The sequence below is a fragment of the Capra hircus genome, chromosome 2, assembly GCF_001704415.2.
Source record: "Capra hircus breed San Clemente chromosome 2, ASM170441v1, whole genome shotgun sequence".
NCBI classification, from domain to species: domain Eukaryota; kingdom Metazoa; phylum Chordata; class Mammalia; order Artiodactyla; family Bovidae; genus Capra; species Capra hircus.
Window position 1 is genome coordinate 42,582,448 of NC_030809.1, and position 23,990 is coordinate 42,606,437.

General features: G+C 39.4%; 1 protein-coding gene across 2 annotated transcripts in view; it reads right to left on the reverse strand.

Moving 5' to 3' along the window:
• Positions 1-23,990, reverse strand: part of PARD3B (par-3 family cell polarity regulator beta) — a 1,161,921-nt gene that overhangs the window by 625,457 nt on the left and 512,474 nt on the right. For both annotated transcript variants that reach the window (XM_018060563.1, XM_018060570.1), the window contains exon 4: positions 3,187-3,296. In XM_018060563.1, the coding sequence (XP_017916052.1) occupies positions 3,187-3,296 (110 nt within the window). The remainder of the gene's footprint in view (positions 1-3,186; positions 3,297-23,990) is intronic.

Genomic DNA, 23,990 nt, shown 5'->3' on the forward strand with positions numbered 1-23,990 from the left:
TATCAAACCATAGAAATCAACTATAGTGCAGCTGAAGTGGTAGAGGAAGCATCGGATAGAATTACGGAGTCCGAGAGACGGTGAATGTGTAGTCTCCAATTCTGTACCACCTGGGCTCAGGTCTGAGACACACAGAACCCCCTGGGCAGTGTGCTCCCATGAAAGAGTTGTGGTTGTTATGTTCCCCTGGTTTCCTTCGAAGACTGCTCCTCTGGTCACTGAGCAAACACTACAAGTGACTACAGGGCTATGTGTAGGGTGCCACATAATTTATCATCCATACATGGACACCTCTGAGAGTTAGCAAGGACACTATTAATAAATATGCCACATGAACTCAGACTGCCCCAGGCAAACCTAATCATACTGTTACCCCAGAGATGATGTGCAACTCAAAGAACTTTCTCTCAAGGGTCTCAAACCATTTCATTAGTGCTATATCCAATTTTACTTAGGTCTGAGCTGCTCTGTGCAATAGGAATACAATGTGAACCATGGATGTAATTTTTAATTTTTCAGTAGCTGTGTCTTTTTGTAAAGTACAAAGAAACAGGTGAAAACCATTTAAATATACTTTATTCAACTGAATTTACCAAACCTAGTCTCATTTTGATGTGGAGTCAATAAAAAATTATCAATAACATTTTTTATATTACTTTTTTCATATTCCAATCTTTGACATCCAGTGTGTATGTCACACTTGAAATACATTTCTAGTGATCAATATCCACATGTGGCCAGTGGTTATGATACTGGATAAGCAGATGTAACTAGCATGTGAGTTAGGATGTACAGAGATAAAGGGAGATAGCTATAATACACAAAGTGTGTGCACTTCCACACATACAAATGCATTTTTCTTCCTGGTAAAAACAAAAACACATAAATGTCTTCATTTAGACACCTAGTGACTTTATTTTCTTGGGTTCCAAAATCACTGCAGATGGTGACTACAGCCTTGAAATTAAAAGACACTTGCTCCTTGGAAGAAAAGCCAAGGCAAACCTAGACAGCATATTAAGAAGCAGAGACATTACTTTGCCAACAAAGGTCCATCTAGTCAAAGCTATGGTTTTTCCAGTGGTCATGTATGGATGTGAGAGTTGGACCATAAAGAAAACTGAGCGCTGAAGCATTGATAGTTTTTAACTGTGATGTTGAAGAAGACTCTTGAGAGTCCCTTGGACTGCAAGGAAAGCAAACCAGTCAATCATAAAGGAAACCAGTCCTGAACAGTCCTCTCCGATTACCCCAGCTTGGAACACAGTGGTATCATATTTTGTTAAGGATATAGAATGTAGCTGAAAGATAGTAGCCCTCAATTTGTCTAGGGAAAGCTTTACTGTTGTACTTTCAGTTGATCTCAACACAGAGCCTAAGTGATAGAAACATGGACCTAATATTGGTGGGGTTTCTGCATGTAGATCATGGTAACACAGATAACACTTTGCTTTGGGGGTATATTAACAACATAAAAATAAGCAGTAAATTATTGTTTTTCTCTTTTATGTAATTCTCTCATTTTTATGGTTCTTCTCTTCCTCCAGTCCAATATATTTAGGCTTAACATGGGCTCAATCAGTGGTCATTAAGCACACATACAAATGCCACACCACATACTGGTTCTGTTTATACTCATCATTAGAGCAGAACATTTACACCTGATTTTTATTAAAATAATGTTCTATTAAATACATTTCATTATAAGGATGGAAAGTGAGAAAATATTACCTCTAAAATACTTTCAGGACACTTCCAGGCTTACAAAAAGAAACATGCAAAATATTGCTGTAAACCATGAGTTAGTATGGTGACCCCTGCTGCTGCCGCTGCTGTTAAGTCGCTTCAGTCGTGTCCGACTCTGTGCGACCCCACAGACAGCAGCCCACCAGGCTCCTCTGTCCCTGGGATTCTCCAGGCAAGAACACTGGAGTGGGTTGCCATTTCCTTCTCATACATACTATTGTTGTTTAGTTGCTAAGTGAAGTCCGACTCTGCAATCCCATGAACATCAGGCTTCTCTGTCCATGACACTCCCCAGGCAAGAATACTGGAGTGGGTTGCCATTTTCTTCTCCAGGGATCTTCCCAACCCAGGGATCAAACCCACATCTCCTGCACTGGCAGGTGGATTCGATTCCTTCCCACTGAGCCACCAGGGAAGCCATCCTACACATTACCAGTTTCTTCCTACGAATATTTTATTTCACCCTGGGAGAATCCACTTAGTTCATTCAGCATCTCTAAATACCAAAAACACTGCCTTTTTTTTTTTTCTGAAGTCATCATACACAGTGAGACTTAAAATGGAGAAGAGATTCACTTTCAGAAAAATTTTAAAAGAGGGTGCCATTATCGAAGATCACCTATTGCAATGATATACAGCCGTCATCGAAAACCTAACTCTTAGGCGATTTCAGAGGATGAACCACAATTACAACTCTTCAAAGAAGATTGGGATTTAGCAGAAAAATTCCACAGTTTCATATGGAAAGAGGACATGGTCTCTTAGTAAACTATTCTCCACTTCACTTCTCAGAAGTAAAGCAGTTGTAAGCTTTATTAGGTGTAAGCACTTCAGTATCTAATTGCACTTTGCCTTCATTTGAATGTTGAGATGTAGAAACTGGGTATTGGTACCACATGTCTATGACACCAGCAGTGTGAAACCACTCACCATTATATGACTTCACACAGCACTGCATGAACACACCACAGACAGATAAACTCTCTCTCGGAGCATCATGGAGCGAGAGGATGAGGGATCCAACTGTATGGTGCACTAGTTAAGGGCACGGGTTCTGCAGCCAACCACCTGGGTTAAAGTCTTGACTTGGCCACTTACTAGCTGTGACCTTTGATAAATCAGTAGACCTCCTCCTGCTTCAGTTACATCATCAGTAAAATGGAGACAAAAGCAAGTTGGTACTTTGAGGTGGAAGCGTAGATGACAATGTAAAGCCCTTTAAACAGTCCTAGGCACACAATTGGTGCTCTATAAATAATAGCTCTCACTATAACTGTACACTAGCAATAGCTCATATTAGTTATTAATCTTATAAGTAATATTACATATCCTATTAAAAGGTCTCTAATTATCCACTTACTTAAGACTGTAATGTCCCAGTTAGTTTATGTATAAGGCGCTTTGATCTTTTACTAGAAATGCAAACAATAGTATACCTACTGGAATCACAGGTTTCAGACTCTGACCACTGGGGTGTGAAGCGCTTGACTGGGCATCAGCAGGTGGGCTTGGCGCTGGGTCACTGCTTCTCCTCACCAGCAGTGGAGTGCCTATAGGACAAAATAAGAGGTGAAAGGTCAAGACACCCCTGGTGGGGGGGAGCAGAAAGTATGGTACAATGCAATTTAATTTAAAAGGCTTATAACGGGCTTTAATGTAAAAACATTCTATTCTAAGGATGCCTGTAAATTAATCCATTTAATGATCTTCCTGTCATCCATTTCTAGGATGACACATGGAAACAAAATCTTTCAACTCTTAGCTTTCCCCACTCGCATTTCAAAATAAGTCATTGTACTCAACAGAAAACGGTTAGGCAATGCAAAAGTAGACAATGTGCAATTGAAAACTGGTCTAGAAAATATATTTGAGTCTTAAAAAGAATGATTATCCAGCAGACAAGTGAAGAGATTCACAGTCAGTGCAATTTGCTATTCAGGAGAGCTGGAAATATAGCTATTACTGCCATTTGGTGCTTCTCAGCTCTTCTGAATGATGATATATACTGAAATAAATTATTTGCTAGGGTTATAGCATTAATGTCTATTTAAGTCCACAAAGAGATGGGCTTCATTCTCTTTCTTTTCTTCTAAAGTAGATAAAACTGATAAGGAAAATAAGTTAGCTCTTCTAAAAATATATCCTGATTTCTTTTAAATTTAATGAAAGCTTCCACTATTAAATATTTGAGTCAGTTATTAAATTCTGAAAACAAATCATACTATTAGAAAATTCAAATGAAATTCAGCCTTAACAGAGTGAGTGGCCTAACTACTCTGCCTGCAATTAGGCTAAAAATAATGTGTTTCATACACAATTGACCACTATATAGGAAACTCTCCAAAAATCTGTGACTTAAAAATTGCTCTTATAAAAATTTTATATTTGTGTGCCTCTGGGAAAAAATAGTAGAAATGCAATTCTCTGTTTATCAATATTCTGAAAGTAATTCAAGCTATCACTGTTTAAAATAACATTTTTCATACTTCATTCTATATGGTACAGTTATAAAAAGTCAATCCATTTTGAAGGTATTTACAAATCCGATTTTTCTATGTGCTATAACATCCTTATTTTGTGTACAAAACATAGAATTTCTAACACCTTTCACCCTTATTCAATTAGAATTTGCTTTAAAAAAAAACAAACAAAACTTATTTTATAATAAGAAATCAATGTGCTACTGAGGATGAAACACTATGCCAAAAGGTATAATAAAGTTCAAGTTCATGTTCCATTATTTATTTTTTACTAATAGGTATACTTCACTACATTATTCTCTACCACCATCTTAAACATTTTTTCAAGTATAGTTGATTTACAACACTGTGTTTGTTTTAGGTGGAGAGCAGAGTGACTCAGCATTTTTGCAGATTCTCTTCTATTACAGGTTACTATAAGTCAATGGGTATAAGCCCCTGTTCTGTGCAGTATATCCTTGCTGCTTACCTATTTAATATAGAGTTCTGTATGAATTGGTCAGTCACGCGCCCCTAACTGGTGGCTCCCCTCTTCCCTTTCCCCTGGGGTTACCATAGGTTTGCTTTGTTGTCTGTGAGTCTGTTTCTGCTTTGCATGTACAATCAATTTCTTAAGCAGTGACACACTAACAGTTCTACGGTTGGCAATTATTCTCTGCAAGAAACTAACCAAAAAACAAAACCATAAAAAAAAAAAAAGAAGAAAAAGAGACACTTCCATAACATTTAGACAAGAGAGTCCCAGTTTCACATCAGGATGCTTTTCTCTCTGTCAGCTGATCTGAAGACTAAGCCTCTCAGGTTATGCCCCTGAATTACCATTAATGCCAAGTGAACAAGTTAGTCTAAATGTAATATCCTCAGAAGTGATTCATTATCTTTAAAATTAAGAAGAGAATGGGGCTAATTTCATGAAACTCTGGTTTGTTTCTAAGCATTTAACTCAAACTAGTACATCAATGATCTCAAATTAGAAAACAAGCAAACAAACAAACAAAAATATGTCTAGCTAGTACATGACGGGCTTCCCAGGTGGCCCTCTTGGTAAAGAACCCACCAACACAGGAGATGTGCGTCTCGGGTTCGATCCCTAGTTCGGGAAGATCCCCTGGAGGAGGGCATTGCAACCCACTCCAGTATTCTTTCCTGCAGAATCCCATGGACAGAGGAGCCTGGTGGGGCTACAGTCCATGAGTTGCAAAGAGTGGGACACAACTGAAGCAACTTAGCATGCATGAATGCACAGTACATGACACCAAGGTCACAAAATAAATTGATTTAGAGGCACAGAGATGAATATTTCAGTGACTGACAATTTCAGTTACACAGATTTTCAGCTAAGACCCATACCCATACATATATATATATATATATATATATACACACACATGCATACATACACACATATACAGAGTGTGTATTTATGCTGGTGAAAAGAAGAGAGTGGGAAGAAGGGAAAAAGAAAAACATGATTCTTCTTGGGTAATAAATATATTTTCCTTAAGCTACATCATATAGTTTTCCTTCAACTTAAAATACATGACTGATCTCTTTTGTTGTTGTTGTTGTTTTAGTCTTTCTGTCTTAATATTTGCTGTTTTAATAACAAAAATAATACATTATTTAAAACATATTTTATAATAACGTATTTGAATTTCTATGATCAATCAATATGCCACGGTACTGTAGCATGGCTCGCAGAAGATAGTTCAATTGTGTACCAACTATTTGGAAAGGTAACAAACAAACTTTAAAACAACTAGGTCTTTCTTAAATTCACTGTCAACTCTTCAGGAATAAGCTCTGTTCTCCACTTTTCAGTATCCCACAACTAAACACCTCCTGTTAAGTCACCTAATTTCTCCTTTGCTGTCTCCAATGAATATTTTTAAATAGGAAAGTGACAGAGTTTTAAACAATCTTTCACTTGGCAATTTAAAATTTAATTTTTAAATTCTCAACCCCATTCAAAGGTGATTGTCTGGAAGAGAGAGAGTTACAGTTTAAAAACAAGGGAAGACACATTCCAGGGTATAAGATTATGCAAATAATCAGAAGCACTGAAGATGATTTGAGCAAATCCTTGGACGCATATGGAGCTTTGCTGGTGGCTCAGATGGTAACGGAGAAGGCGATGGCACCCCACTCCTGTACTCTTGCCTGGAAAATCCCATGGATGGAGGAGCCTGGTGGGCTGCAGTCCATGGGGTCGCGAAGAGTCGGACATGACTGAGCGACTTCACTTTCACTTTTCAGTTTCCTGCATTGGAGAAGGAAATGGCAACCCACTCCAGTGTTCTTGCCTGGCGAATCCCAGGGATTGGGGAGCCTGGTGGGCTGCTGTCTATGCGGTCGCACAGAGTCGGACACGACTGAAGCGACTTAGCAGCAGCAGCAGCAGCAGATGGTAAAGAATCTGCCGGCAATGTAGGCGACCTGGGTTCAATCACTTGGTCGGGAAAATTCCCTGAAAAAAGGGAATGGCTATCTACTCCAGTATTCTTGCCTGGAGAATTCCATGGATAGAGGAGACTGGCAGGCTGCAGTCCATGGGGTCACAAAGAATCAGACATGACTAAGCAACTAACACACTTTTTGAATGTATATAATAGGGTAGAAGGCAGACCTTGTAAGCCAAGCTGAAATGAGGGAGAGTCAACTATATTCAGTTTTATGTAAACTCCTGTGGTGGGGTGGGGCAGGGGGCAGTGCAGAGTTTAAAATATAACATCTGCTTGAAGGAGTTTAGTAAAGATTAGACTCTTAAAAGCTACAGTGTGAAGACAGTGGAGAGGACCCGGGCTTTGGAATCAAACAAACTGAACTTCACCTCTCCTGGTTCTGTGACACTGGACTGCCCTGTGACATAGGTTCTTCATTTAACACCTGGTGATAACACTGCATCACAGAGCTGATGGAAAGCTGAAGTCAAATAGGGCATGTATGAGACACACCACTGTCTGAAAAATAATTTTTACATTTTCATGTTCGTCAAAAAATGTTGTATGCAGCCACAAGAGCAACTCTGAAAAAGGAGTTTGGAGGTGGCCACATTAAAGATGAAGTGTTTGGAACAGTAAAGGTACAAAACTTATATATGGAGTCTATGTGTTGCAGTTAAAACGCTTGAAGAACTCCTAGGTAATGGGGTAATTAATGTGAATTCTAATTGGTAAATCTAAACATAAGAATAAGAGAAAGCATTGCTTCATATGATATGCACATTAACTGAAACATACAATACTCACCCTTTTAAAATATGTTGACATCTCAGTCTTCAAATGCTAGAATCTCTCTTAGAGATAATTTAGTTCAACCCCTCATTTAGTTCAACCTTTTCATTTTAAGGATGAGTTAATAGGCTCAGAAAATGAGAGACTACTTAAAAGAAACAGTGGTTTTTAGGTATTTTGGACATTAATACTCATAATATGGAAGCAATAACTCTATTATTTAAACTAGAATATTGAGAGGCAAATTGATGATTGGGGTAATTGTTGATTAATATGTATGTTATGATTAAGAATTTACTTCATTATAAAATTTGTATGGTAAATACATGTCAGAGAAGGCAATGGCACCCCACTCCAGTACTCTTGCCTGGAAAATCCCACGGACGAAGGAGCCTGGTAGGCTGCAGTCCATGGGGTCGCTGAGAATCGGACACAACTCAGTGACTTCACTTTCACTTTTATGCACTGGAGAAGGAAATGGCAACCCACTCCAGTGTTCTTGCCTGGAGAATCCCAGGGATGGCGGAGCCTGATGGGCTGCCGTTTATGGGGTTGCACAGAGTCGGACATGACTGAAGCGACTTAGCAGCAGCAGCAGGAATCAGCCTCCTCCCCACATAGACACACATGAGAGAAAGGAGGGTATAGCACTTGCTCTTGTGAGTAATGTTGCCTTATCTCCTTGAAAAGCTCAACTCCCAGTAGTCAAGTGAATTTTCTTGGAATACTATGTAAATGAAAATAGTAAAACATAATTCTGTGCAAAAACAGGTATAACCTTATGAAAGAAATTTAAGCTTTTAAGAAAAAAAAAGAGTTGAGGTGAAAAGGAATTTCAAAAGTGCAAAAGAAGTACCGCTCATTGGTGATTTTCAACTAACTGAGATAAGACTCATTAAATTTCAGATGCAAAAGCCCTCAGTTCAGCTCAAGGAACAATATCATGCCTTGATATCATAGTTTAAAATGCACTGGCTGAAGAGCTAAATAAAATAAGAAATACTAAGTACTTTAAAGCATAAAGTGTTTATACAACTGCTTTGTTTCTCTATTCAGTTAAATATTGGAGGCTCCACTATGCATCAGCCTTTACAAGAGGTGGATAATCATTAAGATGAATAATCTTGGTGCTCACTCTAAGCATATCTTTTAAAGATGGGGATGTGTGGACAAAAAAAAAACCAAAACACTTTAGTATACAGAAAAGTGGGTCTCAGTGAAGTGTTAGAGGCGGTATGTATGCCTTATTGGAGAACTGATACCAATGTACAAACACAGCGTAGACTGGGTCAAGTCCCATGCTAATTGGCCAGATGCACAGAAGCGTAATGGAAGCCAAAGAGACAGCCACAAACAAGCAGCATCCCTCAAAAGAGTAGAATTCCTGATCAGGTGTGTAGCTGCCAGTAACTCTGTCCTTACAGGACAGAATATTGCCACATCAGGGAAGCTCAATGCTTTTTGGATCATTGTCCTTCTATATTCAGGGCTTATGGGACATTCAGGAAAAAATTTACACACTCATTCACTGTTCTTCCCCTTAAGAAGATGGCTAGATTCATCATGCTCTCCCAGGCTTAGAGTGAACTAGCACTGGAGTTCCTAGTTGTATATGAAGAGGGTGCATCTTCCAGTTCTTAAGCAATCATCACTGTGAAGATGATAAATGCAAAATTCAAAGAATTAGAGGTGATTGTCTAATGCGCCTTATAAATACAATAATGCCTTTGAACTGTGGTGCTGGAGAAGACTCTTGAGAGTCCCTTGGACTGCAAGGAGATCAAACCAATTAATCCTAAAGGAAATCAGCCCTGAATATTCATTGGAAGGACTGATGCAGAAGCTGAAGCTCTAATACTTTGGCCACCTGATGCGAAGAGTTGACGCATTGGAAAAGAAAGATTCTGATGTTGAGAAATACTGAAGACAGGAGGAGAAGCGGATGACAGAGGATGAGATGGTTGGATGGCATCACTGACCCAATGGACAAGAGTCTGAGCAAACTCTGGGAGATGGTAAAGGACAGGGGAATCTGGTTTGCTGCAGACCATGGGATCCCAAGGAGTCAGACATGACTGAGTGACTGAACAACAACAACCCTTGTAAATATAATTATAGGAAGCCAGAGAAGGGTCATCTAAGCATGTCTGGGTAAAGGAATTTTGAAAGAGGCAGCAACTAGTTAAAAGGCTCAGCTTGGTACATCAATTAATCATACAAGATACAAAGGCCAACCCAGACTGAAGGTGTTATCTATATAAACACAAGTTGCTGTCTCCTCAGTATAAATGATATGCACACACACCCCTGGGGGGATTTTTTTCCCCCTGTTTAGATAGATGATTTGCTTGGAAAGAAATCAGCTTAAATGCCAGATGATGTGTTATATATGAAATTCTGTTTAGAGAGTTTTGAAAGATGTCTCAGAAAGATAGGCATTTACAGAGACTGAAACCAAGATCCAGAAGAATCATCCATATGATGATGCAGTGGGCAGAGAAAAAAAAACAGTGGTTTGAAATGTGATCCCCAATGTCAAATATCACAAAGACACAAGTTCAAAACTGTATGGTGAGTAGGAGCCGGGATTTATTTAAGAATGGTTAATGATTTTCCTGAGCAAAATCAGAAGGACAGCTTGTCATAAATACTGGTGTTACTTGATTCCAGGGCCATTGACACCTGGAAAGCTCTGGGGGTCCCAGTTAAGGTGCCAAGAAGGCTTTCTGTAAGGACTGGGAAGCCCCAAGCATGGAGAGGCTGGGAGAGTAATGTGAAGAAGGTAAAGAGGGACTCAGTGGCCACAGGCAAAAACAGAGTGAGCAACTAGGAGACACAGGAGAACTTAGCAACAACTCCACATACAAAGCAAATGAGGAGTGTCCAAAAGAAACCGAAAACTATGCTTATATTTCTTCCTTGAGGAAGGACAAGCAAAAAGGAAGTTTTAGCAACTGCTGTGATTTGTTCCAGAAAAAAATCCACCACCAAGAATCTTGACTTCAGCCCATCGAAGGTTTGAATGATCTACTTTTAATTTCAGATGTCTTGACATGCATGAGAAATCAAAGATGAGATTTTTCAGTTGGGCATTTATACAGATGTGTATGAAGTTTACACTAGAAATCGTACTGGCTTCCAGAATGACTGACAGAGACAAACATGAGGTAAAGCGAGGAAAAGAGGATGATCAGCACACGCCCACCAATGGCACTGCAGGCAAACCAGCGAGAAAACCAAGGTTTTAAGCTCACAGAGTCTTCGGAGTATCTTCACACTGCGTCTCGAATAACATGTGGTTAACAAAGCCACAGAGGTGAGCCTAGAGGGAAGGTGGGGTGGTAGGAAGGAGAAAGGAACTGAAATTAACATGATAAACTGGTTCTGTAGAAATAGGGGTAAAGGCTGGTTTTGCAGAGGTTCAGTTTCCCTTTGCTCTAAGATGTTACTTCTGTGCTATTGAATTATCGGTCACAGAAACACCTCATTTGACGAAAGAGAACACATTCTCTTTCTAATGCTACTGACACTTAGGATGACAGGATAAATATAAAGAGGGAAAATGTTATTCAAATACACCTAAATTGGTGTATGTGTTAGTTGCTCAGTCATGTCTGACTCTTTGTGCTCCTCTGTCCATGGAATTCTCCAGGCAAGAATGCTGGAGTGGGTGTCAATTCCCTTCTCCAGGGGATCTCCCTGACAAAGGGATCTAACCCAGGTCCCCTGTATTGCAGGCAGATTATTTACCATCTGACTACCAGGAAGCCCTAAATTGGTAAATATTAATATTTTACTTTGATGATGAAAATCCATTGCAAATGGTTAACATTTTTAAGGGCTTAAAAAGAGATAAATAGGAAAAAAAAGGCTCTGCCAGGTAAGCAATATTAATAGTATGTTAATAATATTAACAGGATGCATAAATTGCATCATGGTTGCCTAGACGCTAATTATACTATGACACTTGTTGAGTGCATTTGACATTACAAAATAGAAATGTCCTTCAAACATACAGTGATGAGAGAGCAGGTGTGAGGAAAGCAGTGCTTCAGGTGCCCCTGGCACTGTGAGCCCTCCGGGAGGGTTGCGTCTCAGAGTCCAAGGTTTCCTGGTTAACTCAGGAGGTATATTGGATAAGCTATACCCAAGGCCCATTCTAGATCTGAAAAGAGATAGTTCTGTGATTTATATAGCCAATAAGGAAACTGAAGTCCAGAGAAATTAAGTTCCTAAGTCTTCTGGACTTGATTTCTGCTCCAGTTTTGGTCACTTGACACTCTTCCATTGCAGAGTCACACCTCCACGTGGGTGAATGTGTGAAAGTAAGAAGAGTGGTTGGTGTCTCTTCAGTGTGGTAGCAATTCTTTTCATCAGAAAAGGTCAGCAGACAGGAACATGTAGGTAGGAAAATACAGAAAAACGGAAAGGATGCTGGGAACTAAGAGGCAAATAGCAACCCGTATCACACAGCAAGATGTTGACACCATGAGTCAAGGCCCACCAGCACATGTCACAGAGGGCATGGTCTCTCTAATAAATGACTTAAACATTCTTTTCCTATTAACCATACAAATAGATTAAAAAAAAAAGATTACTGGGAATTCCTTGTTCGTTCAGTGGTTACGACTTCACACTTAGACGACAGAGGGCATGGGTTCAATCCTTGGTAAGGGAACTAAGAGCCCACAAGCCATTGGTACAAACAAAAAATAAAATTAGATTTAAAAAATAGTGAAAGTGGCACATTATTTGTTTTTGGAGGCAACTAGATTGTGTATGTGTGTTTATGGGCATGAGATAGGGCTTTTCAAATGATGCCTAATAAACTCCCCTGAACTGAAACCTGGAGAGCCATTAAAAAAAAAAAGAAATTTATAATGCTATCAAACTGATCACATGGACCACTCTCAGTCAATGAAAATATGAGCCATGCTGGGTAGGGCCACCAAAGATGGGACGGGTCATAGTTGAGAGTTCTGACAAAATGTGGTCCACTGGAGAAGGGAATGGCAAACCAATACTTAGGTATTCTTGCCTTGAGAACCTCATGAACAGTATGAAAAGGCAAAAAGATAGGATACTGAGAGATGAACTCCCCAGGCCAGTAAGTGCCCAATATGCTACTGGAGAAGAGTGGACAGAAAGAATGAAGAGACAGAATCAAACAAAAAACAACGCCCATTTGTTGATGTGATTGGTAATGGAAGTAAATTCCGAAGCTGAAACAAACAATATTGCATAGGAAACTGCAATGTTAGGCCCATGAATCAGGGAAATTGGAAGTGGCAAAACAGGAATTGGCCAGAGTGAACGTGGACATTTTGGGAATCAGTGAACTAAAATGGACTGGAATGGGTGAATTTAACTCAGATGACCATTATATTTACTACTGTGGGCAGGAATCCATTAGAAGAAATGGAGTAGCCCTCATAGTAGGAGTCCAAAATGCAGTTCTTGGGTGCAGTCTCAAAAGCGACAGATTGATCTCTGTTCGTTTCCAAGGCAAAGCAATCAATATCACAATAATCCAAGTCTATGCCCCAATGAGTAATGCCGAAGATGCTGAAATTGAACAGTTCTATGAAAACCTACAAGACCCACTAGAACTGACACCAAAAAAGATGTCCTTTTCATTATAGGGGACTAGAATGCAAAGTAGGAAGTCAAGAGATACCTGGAGTAACAGGCAAATTTGGCCTTGCAGTACAAAATGAAGCAGGTCAAAGGGAAACAGAGTTTTGACAAGAGAGCTCACTGGTCATAGCAAACACTCTCTTCCAACAACGCAAGAGAAGACTCTACACATGGACATCACCAGATGGGCAATACAAAAATCAGACTGATTGTATTCTTAGCAGCCAAAGATGGAGAAGCTCTATACAGTCAGCAAAAGCAAGACCAGGAGCTCACTGTGGCTCAGATCTTGAACTCCTTATTGCATAATTCAGACTTAAATTGAAGAACATAGAGAAAACCACTAGACCATTCAGGTATGACCTAAATCAAATCCATTACAATAATACAGTGGAAGTGACAAATAGATTCAAGGGATTAGAATCTGATAAAGTCCCTGAAGAACTATGGAAGGATGTTTGTGACATTTTATAGGAGGCAGCGATCAAGACCATCCCAAAGAAAAAGAAACGCAAGAAGGCAAAATGGTTTTCTGAGGAGGCCTTACAAATAGCAGAGCAAAGAAGAGAAGGTAAAGGCAGAGGAGAATAGGAAAGATATACCCATCTGAATGCAGAGTTCCAAAGAATAGCAAGGAGAGATAAGAAACCCTTCCTCAGTGATCAATGCAAAGAAATAGAGGAAAACAACAGAATGGGAAAGACTAGAGATCTCTTCAGGTAAATTAGAGATAACAAGGGAACATTTCATGCAAAGATGGGCACAATAAAGAGTAGAAATGGTATGGACCTAACAGAAGCAGAAGCTATTAAGAAAAGGTGGCAAGAATGTACAGAAGAACTATACAAAAAAGATCATGATCCAGATCATTGATCGCTCACCTAGAGGCAGACATCCTGGAATGCAAAGTCAAGTGGGCCTTAGGAAGCATCATTATGAACAAAGCTAGTGGAGGTGATAGAATTCCAGTTGAGCTGTTTCAAATCCTAAAAGATGATGTCGTGAAAGTGCTGCACTCAATATGCCAGCAAATTGGGAAAACTCAGCAGTGGCCACAGGACTGGAAATGTGGGTTTTCATTCCAATCCCAAAGAAAGACAATGCCAAAGAAAGCTCAAACTACTACACAACTGCACTCATTTCACATACTAGCAAACTAACGCTCAAAATTCTCCAAGCCAGACTTCAACAATACGTGATCCATGAACTTCCAGATGTTCAAACTGGATTTAGAAAAGGGAGAGGATCCAGAGATCAAATTGCCACATCTGTTGGATCACAGAAAAAGCAAGAGAGTTTCAGAAAAACATCTACTTCTGCTTTATTGACTACGCCAAAGCCTTACTATGTGGATCATGACAAACTGTGGAAAACTCTTGAGGAAGTGGAAGTACCAGACCCCCTTACTGCCTCCTGAGAAATCTGTATGCAGGTCAAGAAGCAACAGTTAGAAATGGACATAGAACAACAGACTGGTTCCAAAGGGGAAAGGAGTATGCCAAGACTGTATACTGTTACTTTGCTTATTTAACTTATATGCAGAGTACATCATGAGAAATGCTGGTCTGGATGAAGCACAAGCTGGAATCAAGATTGCTGGGGGAAATATCAATAACCTCAGATATGTAGATGACATCACTCTTATGGCAGAAAGCAAAGAAGAACTAAAGAGTCTCTTGATGAAAGTGAAAGAGGAGAGTGAAAAAGTTGGCTTAAAACTCAGCATTTAGAAAACTAAGATCATGGCATCTGGATCCATCACTTCATGGTAAATAGATGGGGAAATGGAAATAGTGAGAGGCTATTCTGGGAGATTCCAAAATCACTGCAAATAGTGATTGCTGCTGTGAAATTAGAAGACGCTTCTTCCTTGGAAGAAAAACTATGACCCACCTAGACAGCACATCAAAAGTAGAGACATTACTTTGCCATCAAAGGTCTATCTAGTCAAAGACATGGCTTTTCCAGTAGTCATGTATGGATGAGAGAGTTGGAGTATAAAGAAATCTGAGTGCCAAAGAATCGATACTTTAGAACTGTGGTGTTGGAGAAGACTCTTGAGAGTCCCTTGGACTGCAAGGAGATCCAACCAGTCAACCCTAAAGGAAATAAGTCCTGAATATTCACTGGAAGGACTAATGCTGAAGCTGAACTCCAATACTTTAGCCACCTGATGTGAAGAGCTGAGTCACTGAAAAAGACCCTGATGCTGGGAAAGACTGAAGGCAGGAGGAGAAGGGAACAACAGGGGATGAGATGGCTGGATGACATCACCGACTGGATGGACATGAGTTTGAGCAAGCTCCAGGAGTTGGTGAAGAACAGGGAAGACTGGCATGCCGCAGTCTATGGGGTTGCAAAGAGTCGGACACAACTGAGCAAGTGAATTGAACTGAATGTCTGAATAGCAGTGAAATTTATGGCAAAGCCCCCAGAAGAGATCACTTTCATTAGAGCAGTGCCTGAGCCAGTCTTGTGCCCAGCTTGTGATGAATGCAGCAGCTGTGACATGCTTTCAGATATTGTGATGGAAAAAGCATATGAGAGAAACCAAGTCACATTTTAGTAGAATTTCAATTTTCCAAATACTTCAGCCTTAAATATCACTCCATTAACAAAGTAACTCCCAGTATTGCCATAAAAGAAAAAAGAAGTTCAAGTTGATGAACAGCACTATTTTTCTTCCCTTTTGGATTGCAAAACCTAAAGTCTGTTCAACACACAATGCGACAAACACAAGCAATTCACAGAACTATCTAGTGACACAACAGTTAAGAATGAGCAGACACACAATAAGATATTTTTAGTATTTAGAAAGCTTAAATGAGAGTAACATTGCTATAAAAACAAGCGAAGGTTTTTGTAACTGACTTTTATTGGGAATTATACTTTTCTCTGAGGATGCTTATACCTCTATCTTGAAGTATATCATTGCTGTGTTCCTGAGGGTATATGCTTTTTCTCATATTGAAGTTTTCACATTTTATCCAGCTAATATACACCATACTATAGTTTCATATTGTTAACCACATGGCAATATCAAATTTCTCATTTTATTTAAACTCAATTAATGCCATGTCTTAGACATGCACTAGGTCTCTCACTCCATGTATAAAATTGTATGCAATTCACTAATCAGATAATTCCATTTTCATTGATAACTTCACAAATAGGAAGTCCTCTTTTATGGATATTTGAAAACGTAGCATAGAATTAAAATTCCTATGCTAGTAAGACATAGACCTGTAACCCATTTTACAGATTACAAAAATATACGTGTGAAGCTTCATGTTTATACATGCTAAACATTATTTAGACAAAAAACATTTTGATTACCATGCTACAGCAAGGACTGTATTATCTGTTCATTCAATATATAAAAAATAATATCATGTATTAAGAGATTGTCAAAGATTATGCAGTCAAATTTGTAGGAAAAAGTGTAATAATCATTTTAGGCATTGATTAATATGTAGCCAATTAAATATAATTAATAAAATATTTTTCATAATATCTTACATCTTTAGTATATTCGCTTTATTAATTTTTTAAGATTGTGACTTTTTTCCTTCATTTAAAATAAGCAGTCCTTTATATTTTTGTACATAAAATGTATGTTTCTTTTCTTAAATGCAACCTTCCCAAGTTTTATACATTGAGAGTCCCACAAAATGTGGTTCTGCTTCTGTGCCTTTTTAGGGTATGACACATACTGTTTTGTCTTATGTATAAAGTTGTTTCCTGTCTCCTCTTAATTTATCCATCTGACATAACTTTTCTGAATGCCTAAAATATACTAAGCCATCTTCTAGGCATTCTGGATACATCAGCACAGAACACACAAAGGTCTTAATCTTGCAGTACATGTAAACAGCTAGAGGGAGACAGATAATAAACACGTACATATATAAATGTGGGCATTTAAGTTAGGGATAAAGCAAGTTCTTAAACAGGAATATGAGAAGAGAGAAAGTGATGGGGAGGAGAGTAAGGTAGGCTGACATTATATTGTAAGGGCTCAGATAGCAAGCAACTCACCTTAGACGACCATGTAGCAGGCTGGGTACTTACCAGATGCCTGCTGAATTGAACCAAACAGAGCGAGGGGAACAAAGATAAACTTCTAAATTCAGAAATCTTTGGGATTCTAAAATGTTTCAGACCAGGGGACTTTTGGGTTCATGAAAGGGGTCTGTGCCTCCTGTAAGTAAATAAATTATTATTGTCGGGTTTGTTTCCTTTCACCTAACACATTTTTTTCCTCAGTATCAACATTTACTTTAAAAGAAACACTATTCACACTAAGGCAGCATGTTATCACCAGTGCAATTTAATGATAAGTGAGCATAAAAGTGACATCAACATCAATGCTAAATAATTTCAGTAGAGGCTCTGAAATGTTAACCACACTCTTGTTAGTTACTGCAGTTTATAAAGGGATCTATTGCCTGGTCAGTTGATTTTTCAGTTTTCTACAGTTTACAATCTTACATACTTGATATTTATGAAGTTAAGCTATCTTCATAAGATTTATGGCAACCTATGGGAAAAGTAGAAGGAAAATAGTTGAGTTTACTTGAAAAGGTTCTTTAGGACAGTTCACGTTTAAATGGATTTTTGAAATGCATAGCATGCATGAATTGATAAACTGGTATAAAATGATGACTCCTATTTAGTAGGCAGAGGGGCATATGACTTTAGAGGCTAGAGATGGGCCTACTTGCATGGATACTAATAGATTTGCTCAGCCTGAAAACAGGCATGAATCAAACAACTAGAGAAGAAAGTGACTGAGTGATCTGGTTAGAAGATCATTCCTGTAGGAAGGTCTTAAACTGGGATAGTATTAATTCGATATAATTTGAAAAAGACTAAGGCTTCCAAAGAGAGCCAATCTACAGCATTTTGTTCAAGTACTGAAGAACTGATTAAAATACATTTTGGAAAGACATTTGTAGCTTATAAATACATTAAATATGTTGACTAAAAATGTAAGTGAAGTTATATTTTCCAAGTGGGTTCTTTATCAATTTCCTTATAAAAGCCATAAAGTGAATTTGGATAAGTGTTCAGTGGAGGGGGTTTGGGTTGGGGAGGATTGTTTCCCTCAGCAGGGAGCACATTTGGGATGGTTCATTAGGGCAATGATGTTGGTCTGCAGGAAGTGTTCATGGAAACTTTCTTTTGTCCTAGATTTTAGGCCAGGGCTCCCATTGAGTTGAAAACAACCTCTGAAAGACTACTTCACCAGTTCTTTACAAGATGCTGTTGCTGCTGCTGCTAAGTCGCTTCAGTCGTGTCCGACGCTGTGCAACCCCATAGATGGCAGCCCACCAGGCTCCCCCATCCCTGGGATTCTCCAGGCAAGAACACTAGAGTGGGTTGCCATTTCCTTCTCCATTGCAGGCAAGTGAAAAGTGAAAGTGAAGTTGCTCAGTCATGTCCGACTCTCCGCGACCCCATGGACTGCAGCCTACCAGGCTCCTCCGTCCAAGGGATTTTCCAAGCAAGAGTAATGGAGTGGGGTGCCATTGCCTTCTCCGCTTTACAAGATGAGAAAGGGAAAAATCAAGCAATGCCTTCAGGCCATTGAGCTGCAGTTGCAAACAATTACCTGCAACATCAAAGTACTAAATTCAAATCACTAAGTCCTTCATGACAGATGAGAAACATCCACAAGTCAATTTTAGGCATCCTGGGCACACATCTACATGATTTATCAGCTACATTTGAAACCTTTGGTTGTTACATTTTATTGGATCATTCAAAGTTCCTGCAAGGACTGGAAAAAGTGGGGTGCTATGGAGCCACTGTTATCTCTTAGGAACATTCAAAAGATAGTTTTATGCCAATGCCTGTGTGCCTCAAATGCTGTCTGCTGTGTTGTAGCAAAGGGACCTGATGCCTCTCTTGCTTCCTCTGATGTGGAAGGCATAGTTTCTACTTAATAGCATTTAAAATTTTAAACAAGACTCAATTGAAGCTCAATCCAGAAAACACAGAAACTGGGCTCCCCTGGAAGGGAACATGTCTAATAAAAGTGCCAGAGGAAAATCTGACTCTTCTGTCCTGTCCTGCAAGGAGACATTTCCAACATTTGTGACTATGGTTTGAGACCTCCCTTGCTGACCCATAGTTACTCCCAGAGCCCAAGGATCAGCAGTGACCTCGGGCACCTTTTACCTTATGCATCCGGTAGCTAGGGGTCATATTCTACTCATCATGTGGAACTGGCCCCAGCTGTCCAAACCTTTGTGACCTCACATTAGACAACTGAAATCTAATCCACTTGAAAGTACCCTGAAGACCACCCAGGTGTTTCATATGGCTGCTGTCTTCCTACTAAATAGGTCCATTACACAAGCTGGAGCACATTTTACCAGCAGACTAATTCACCCAGTGGCATAGCAAGGCAATGATCCACGGACCATTATTGACTTTTCTGTGTAACTCCTGGCATTGTGTAACATGCATCAAAATTCAAAGGCTGCAGGTACAAAGCTACATTGTGTTTCTATGATTCTTCAAGAGAAGGGGTAAAATACTTTTGCTAATAGTATTAAAGCTCTAACCGCCAAGGAAAAGATATCTGAACATAGAGGGCTCGCTAATCCTAAGTATGGGAAATACAGTTTGGTTTGAATTTAAAGTATTTTCTACAAATGTATTTTTGAGAGTCACAGGCATGACTGGGTTTCAGTCACATAAAAGAACTGGCCAAAGACCAAAAATCTAAGACTACTATACATGACAGATTCTAAGTAAGTTTATATCTTTTTTTTTTTTTTTGCACAAGTCCTAAGAATAAACCATATTATGCCAGACTGTGAAATATTTTTTAACTTGAAGGTGATACCTGTTTTATCTAGCTTATATCACAAGTCCATGATATCGATAAATACTGTATTATATTAGGTTTTTCTTATTGTTTAGTAACTAAGTTGTGTCAGACTCTTTTTCGACCCCATGGACTATAGCCTGCCAGGCTTCTCTGTCCATTGGATTTCCCAGGCAAGAATATGGGAATGGGCTGCCATTTCCTTTTCCAGGGGATCTTTCTGCCCCAGGGATTGAACCAGTGTCTCCAGTATCTCTTGAAATAGCAGGTGGATTCTTTACCACTGAACCACCTGGGAAGCCCTAGTATTTATTATAACTAAAGAGCATGAAATGGAAAATAATGGGAAGTCACAAATAGCAAATTAAAGCATAATCTACCAAGATTAGAGGGACTCTGATAACAAAACTTAACAACATAGACCCCAACCCATGAAAAGCGTTAATTTACAGGTGCTGATAAGAGACCAGTATCTAAATCAGCCAGTATTTGAACTTGTCAAATGGCTACTGAGACAAGCCTTCTTTAATCTGAGATGAAGGATCATAATCTCAACTTCAGGTCGTCTCAGGGCAAGCAAAGCAATACACGGTGCTGCTTTCCAAAAAGGCTCACATCGAAAAGAAGGAATCACCCTTATAAGCTATCCATGAAAGATTTGATGCTATCAGAACTGTCTTTGTACTATGCTTGTCTAGGTCATCCAATAGTTATGTTATCTATATACACTGGAAAAGTGCACACACACAGGTTCCTTCCACTGAGGTATTTGGTGTTTAGACCTCAAAATGAAACACAATGTTTGGTGATGCCAGTGACGTTGCTAAATCGTTTAATGTGTTTCTTCTGTATACACAGGATGTATGATGGATATCTTTTCAATTTGTGACTGCCTTTGGTGTTTGTGTTCTTAAAGACTACCCAACGTTTTCACAAAAAGCCCGTGATACACTTTGTCCATTGCCCATGGGCATTTTCAAAAGTAGCTTTCTAATGGTCTTTGAAGAGAAAACCTATCAATTTCAGACGAGACTTACACACTACAAGAAAAAGACTTATTACCCAGAAAGCGCTGGATTTTTAGCAAAGCTTATGAGAACATATTTTAGGAAGGGGTAAGGAAATACCTTCTCCTTCTGAAAGGGAGGAGTAGCAAAGTCACATTACAAAGGGCATATGGACCAAGATGTGAGGAATCTGTGATCATGAAGCAATCTACCACAGACTATACACTAATTTCATAAGACTTCATGTTTAGAATACAGATTTCATAAACCCTTATGTTTAGAATAGATTTCGTTTTCTATCTAAAACAAACATATGGTATCAAACAGTCTTTTAACATTCAGATTTAAATTAGTTTTAAAGAGATAAAAAGACTGAAATAGTTCTGCTATTTGAGCATGCTTAACGATGGCAATATTTATATAAACATATTGGCAGAGGAAATGATAAGTTCCCTACATTTCAGTGGGCCCGTGGTTTTCATTTTAGAAGCAACAAATTTACCTAAAACATTCACCATGTTATGTACAAATATGGTGGACTAAGGCACTAAAGAGACCTACTTCTGCTAACTTTTCAGCGTTCAACAATTTAATTCTAAATGGCAATGGTATCTCCTACAGTAAACAGCCTAAGCATTTGTCAATGGCAGCATTTTCTTCTTTGTTTACCATATGATCACTGATAGTTTTGTGCAAATATTCAACAAAGAGCCATTAAAGTCTATGTTGCTTTCTCTGAAATTCACCTCAGGAGAATTTCTTGATCCTTGAAAGCAGGATTTTCTGACTCTGTAGGATACAACTCATTCATGAGCCTTGAAATCAATTTAAGGGGTCATAATCAACATTTTAAACCATGTATAGAGAACAGTATAGAAAATACTAGACTATTACACATAGTAAAGCTACACTGGTAGAAGAGGCCACATGTGTTTGCTGGGTTGCATTGTAAAATCCATTTTTGTTTTTTCTTTGAGTCATGGTCAAAATTACTTGAAAGGAAAAAACAAAAACCTCTAAATTGGACTGACTGGGAAATCTCTGGGAGATTACAAATTCCTAAAGGAAACACATCTAGCCCAGGAGTCAGTCTGATCATCTACTTCTAGAGTCCATTTGTGGTTTTGGAGCTTTATAGCCTGTTTAACATTTAGATTGTGCAGGCATTTACAGAAACTTGCTAAGTTCTAGGAACTGTAGTCCTGGGGAAACGAAGATGAGTATGACATAGTCCTTGGCCCTCAAAGGGCTCTGAAGAGACCGACCTATACACAATAACGCATGAGGCAATGCCACTAAAGACATCCAACCAGTCACTGCAAAGTGCTTCAGGAGCCAAGAAAGAGACCTATATTAATAGGGTTGGAGAGGGCTTCCCAGGAGATGTGACATCTTAGTGGGTAAGGTTTTAGTGGGTATTCATCCAGTCATCCCTTCATCTATCCATCTGTCTCCCATTATGTTCAAGGTACTAAAGTACAAGCTGAAAAAAGCTTACATGAATAAGATAAGGACACTACACTGGATGAGCTCCCAGCCCACAGGACAGAAGACTCACAGGACCAGGTAAGAAGAGCAATAGAAGTGGTGGGGACCAGGCCCAGAGACTCTACAGAGCAAGTGGGGTTACCTCGGCCTGCTGCAGTCAGAGAATGCCTCCAACAGGAAGGGGCATGAGTGGTGGTGGATGATGGTAGGCAGTGGAGGAATGCTCTGATACCCAAACAAAGCTGGTCTATATTTCAGACACAGCATAATAATGAGAAGCGAGCACAGGCACGTTTGTGAACATTTTTAAGGCTAAATGTCAAAACGCTTGGCAGAAGCTAGGACGGGGCTAGTATTCTGGCAGCGGAAGTGAAGCTTCAATCAAAGAGGCAGAAATAGACATAAAATAAATCAGACTTTGGCACGATCCTGCCTCAGGTTCCCATCTTTCACAATTTCCATTAAAATAAAATCAACTCTTGTCATCTCGTACAACCTACAAGACTCCAGATGACATGGCTTTTTCTTTCACCTGACTCCCCTTCCCATTGCTCGCTACACACCAGTCATGTGGTCCTTTTCTCTCTGGATCTTCCCTGATACACCCAAAGTGCCTTAGAACCTTTGAACTATCCCTCTGTTCTGAAGACTCCTCTGCCTTTCCCTCTCCTCTAAAAGCAGTCCTCTCAGAGTTCCTTTAACTTGTTTAATTTTCTTTGCTCCTGTGACACTATCATTTATGTACAAATAGTGACTGAGCCAGGATGGAAGCTTCCTGAGAGCAGAGACATGCATAGCTTTTTACCGCTGTATGCCCAGACTCTAGAACACCGTGTGCACTGCATAGATGTCTGTTCAATGAAGAACTAATCTAGAGAGTTGGGACAGATGTAAGTTGAGAAAACAAGCAGGAATACAGGTGAGCAGGAACCAAGAATGTTATTCCGTCTCTAAGTCATTTCCCACTCTGCGACTCCCCGGACTACAGCACTCCAGGCTTCTATTGTTCTTCGTTATTTCCCAGAGTTTGCTCAAACTCCTGTCCATTGAATTGGTGATGCTTTCGATTCTCTGTTGCCCTCTTCTCCTCCGTCCCTAAATCTTTCCCAGCATCAGGGTCTTTTCCAATGAGTTGGCTCTTCCCATCAAGTGGCAAAAGGATTGGAGCTTCAGCATCAGTCTTTCCAATTAATATTCAGAATTGATTTCCTTAGGATTGACTGGTTTGATCTCCTTGCAGTCCAAGGGACTCTCAAGAGTCTTCTCCAGCACCACAGTTCACAAGCATCAATTCTTCAGAGCTCAGCCTTCTTTATGGTCCAACTTTCAATCTGATATTCATGACTACTGGAAAAACACACGGCTTTGACTATATGGACCTCTGTCAGCAAAGTGATCTCTCTGGTTTTTAATATGTTGTCTAGGTTTGTCACAGTTTTTCTTGCAAGCAGCAAACATGGCTGTAATCAGTCTCTGCAGTGATTTTGGAGCCCAAGAAAATAAAATCTGCCACTGTTCAGATTTTTTTCTTCACTTATTTGCCATTAAGTGATGTGACCAG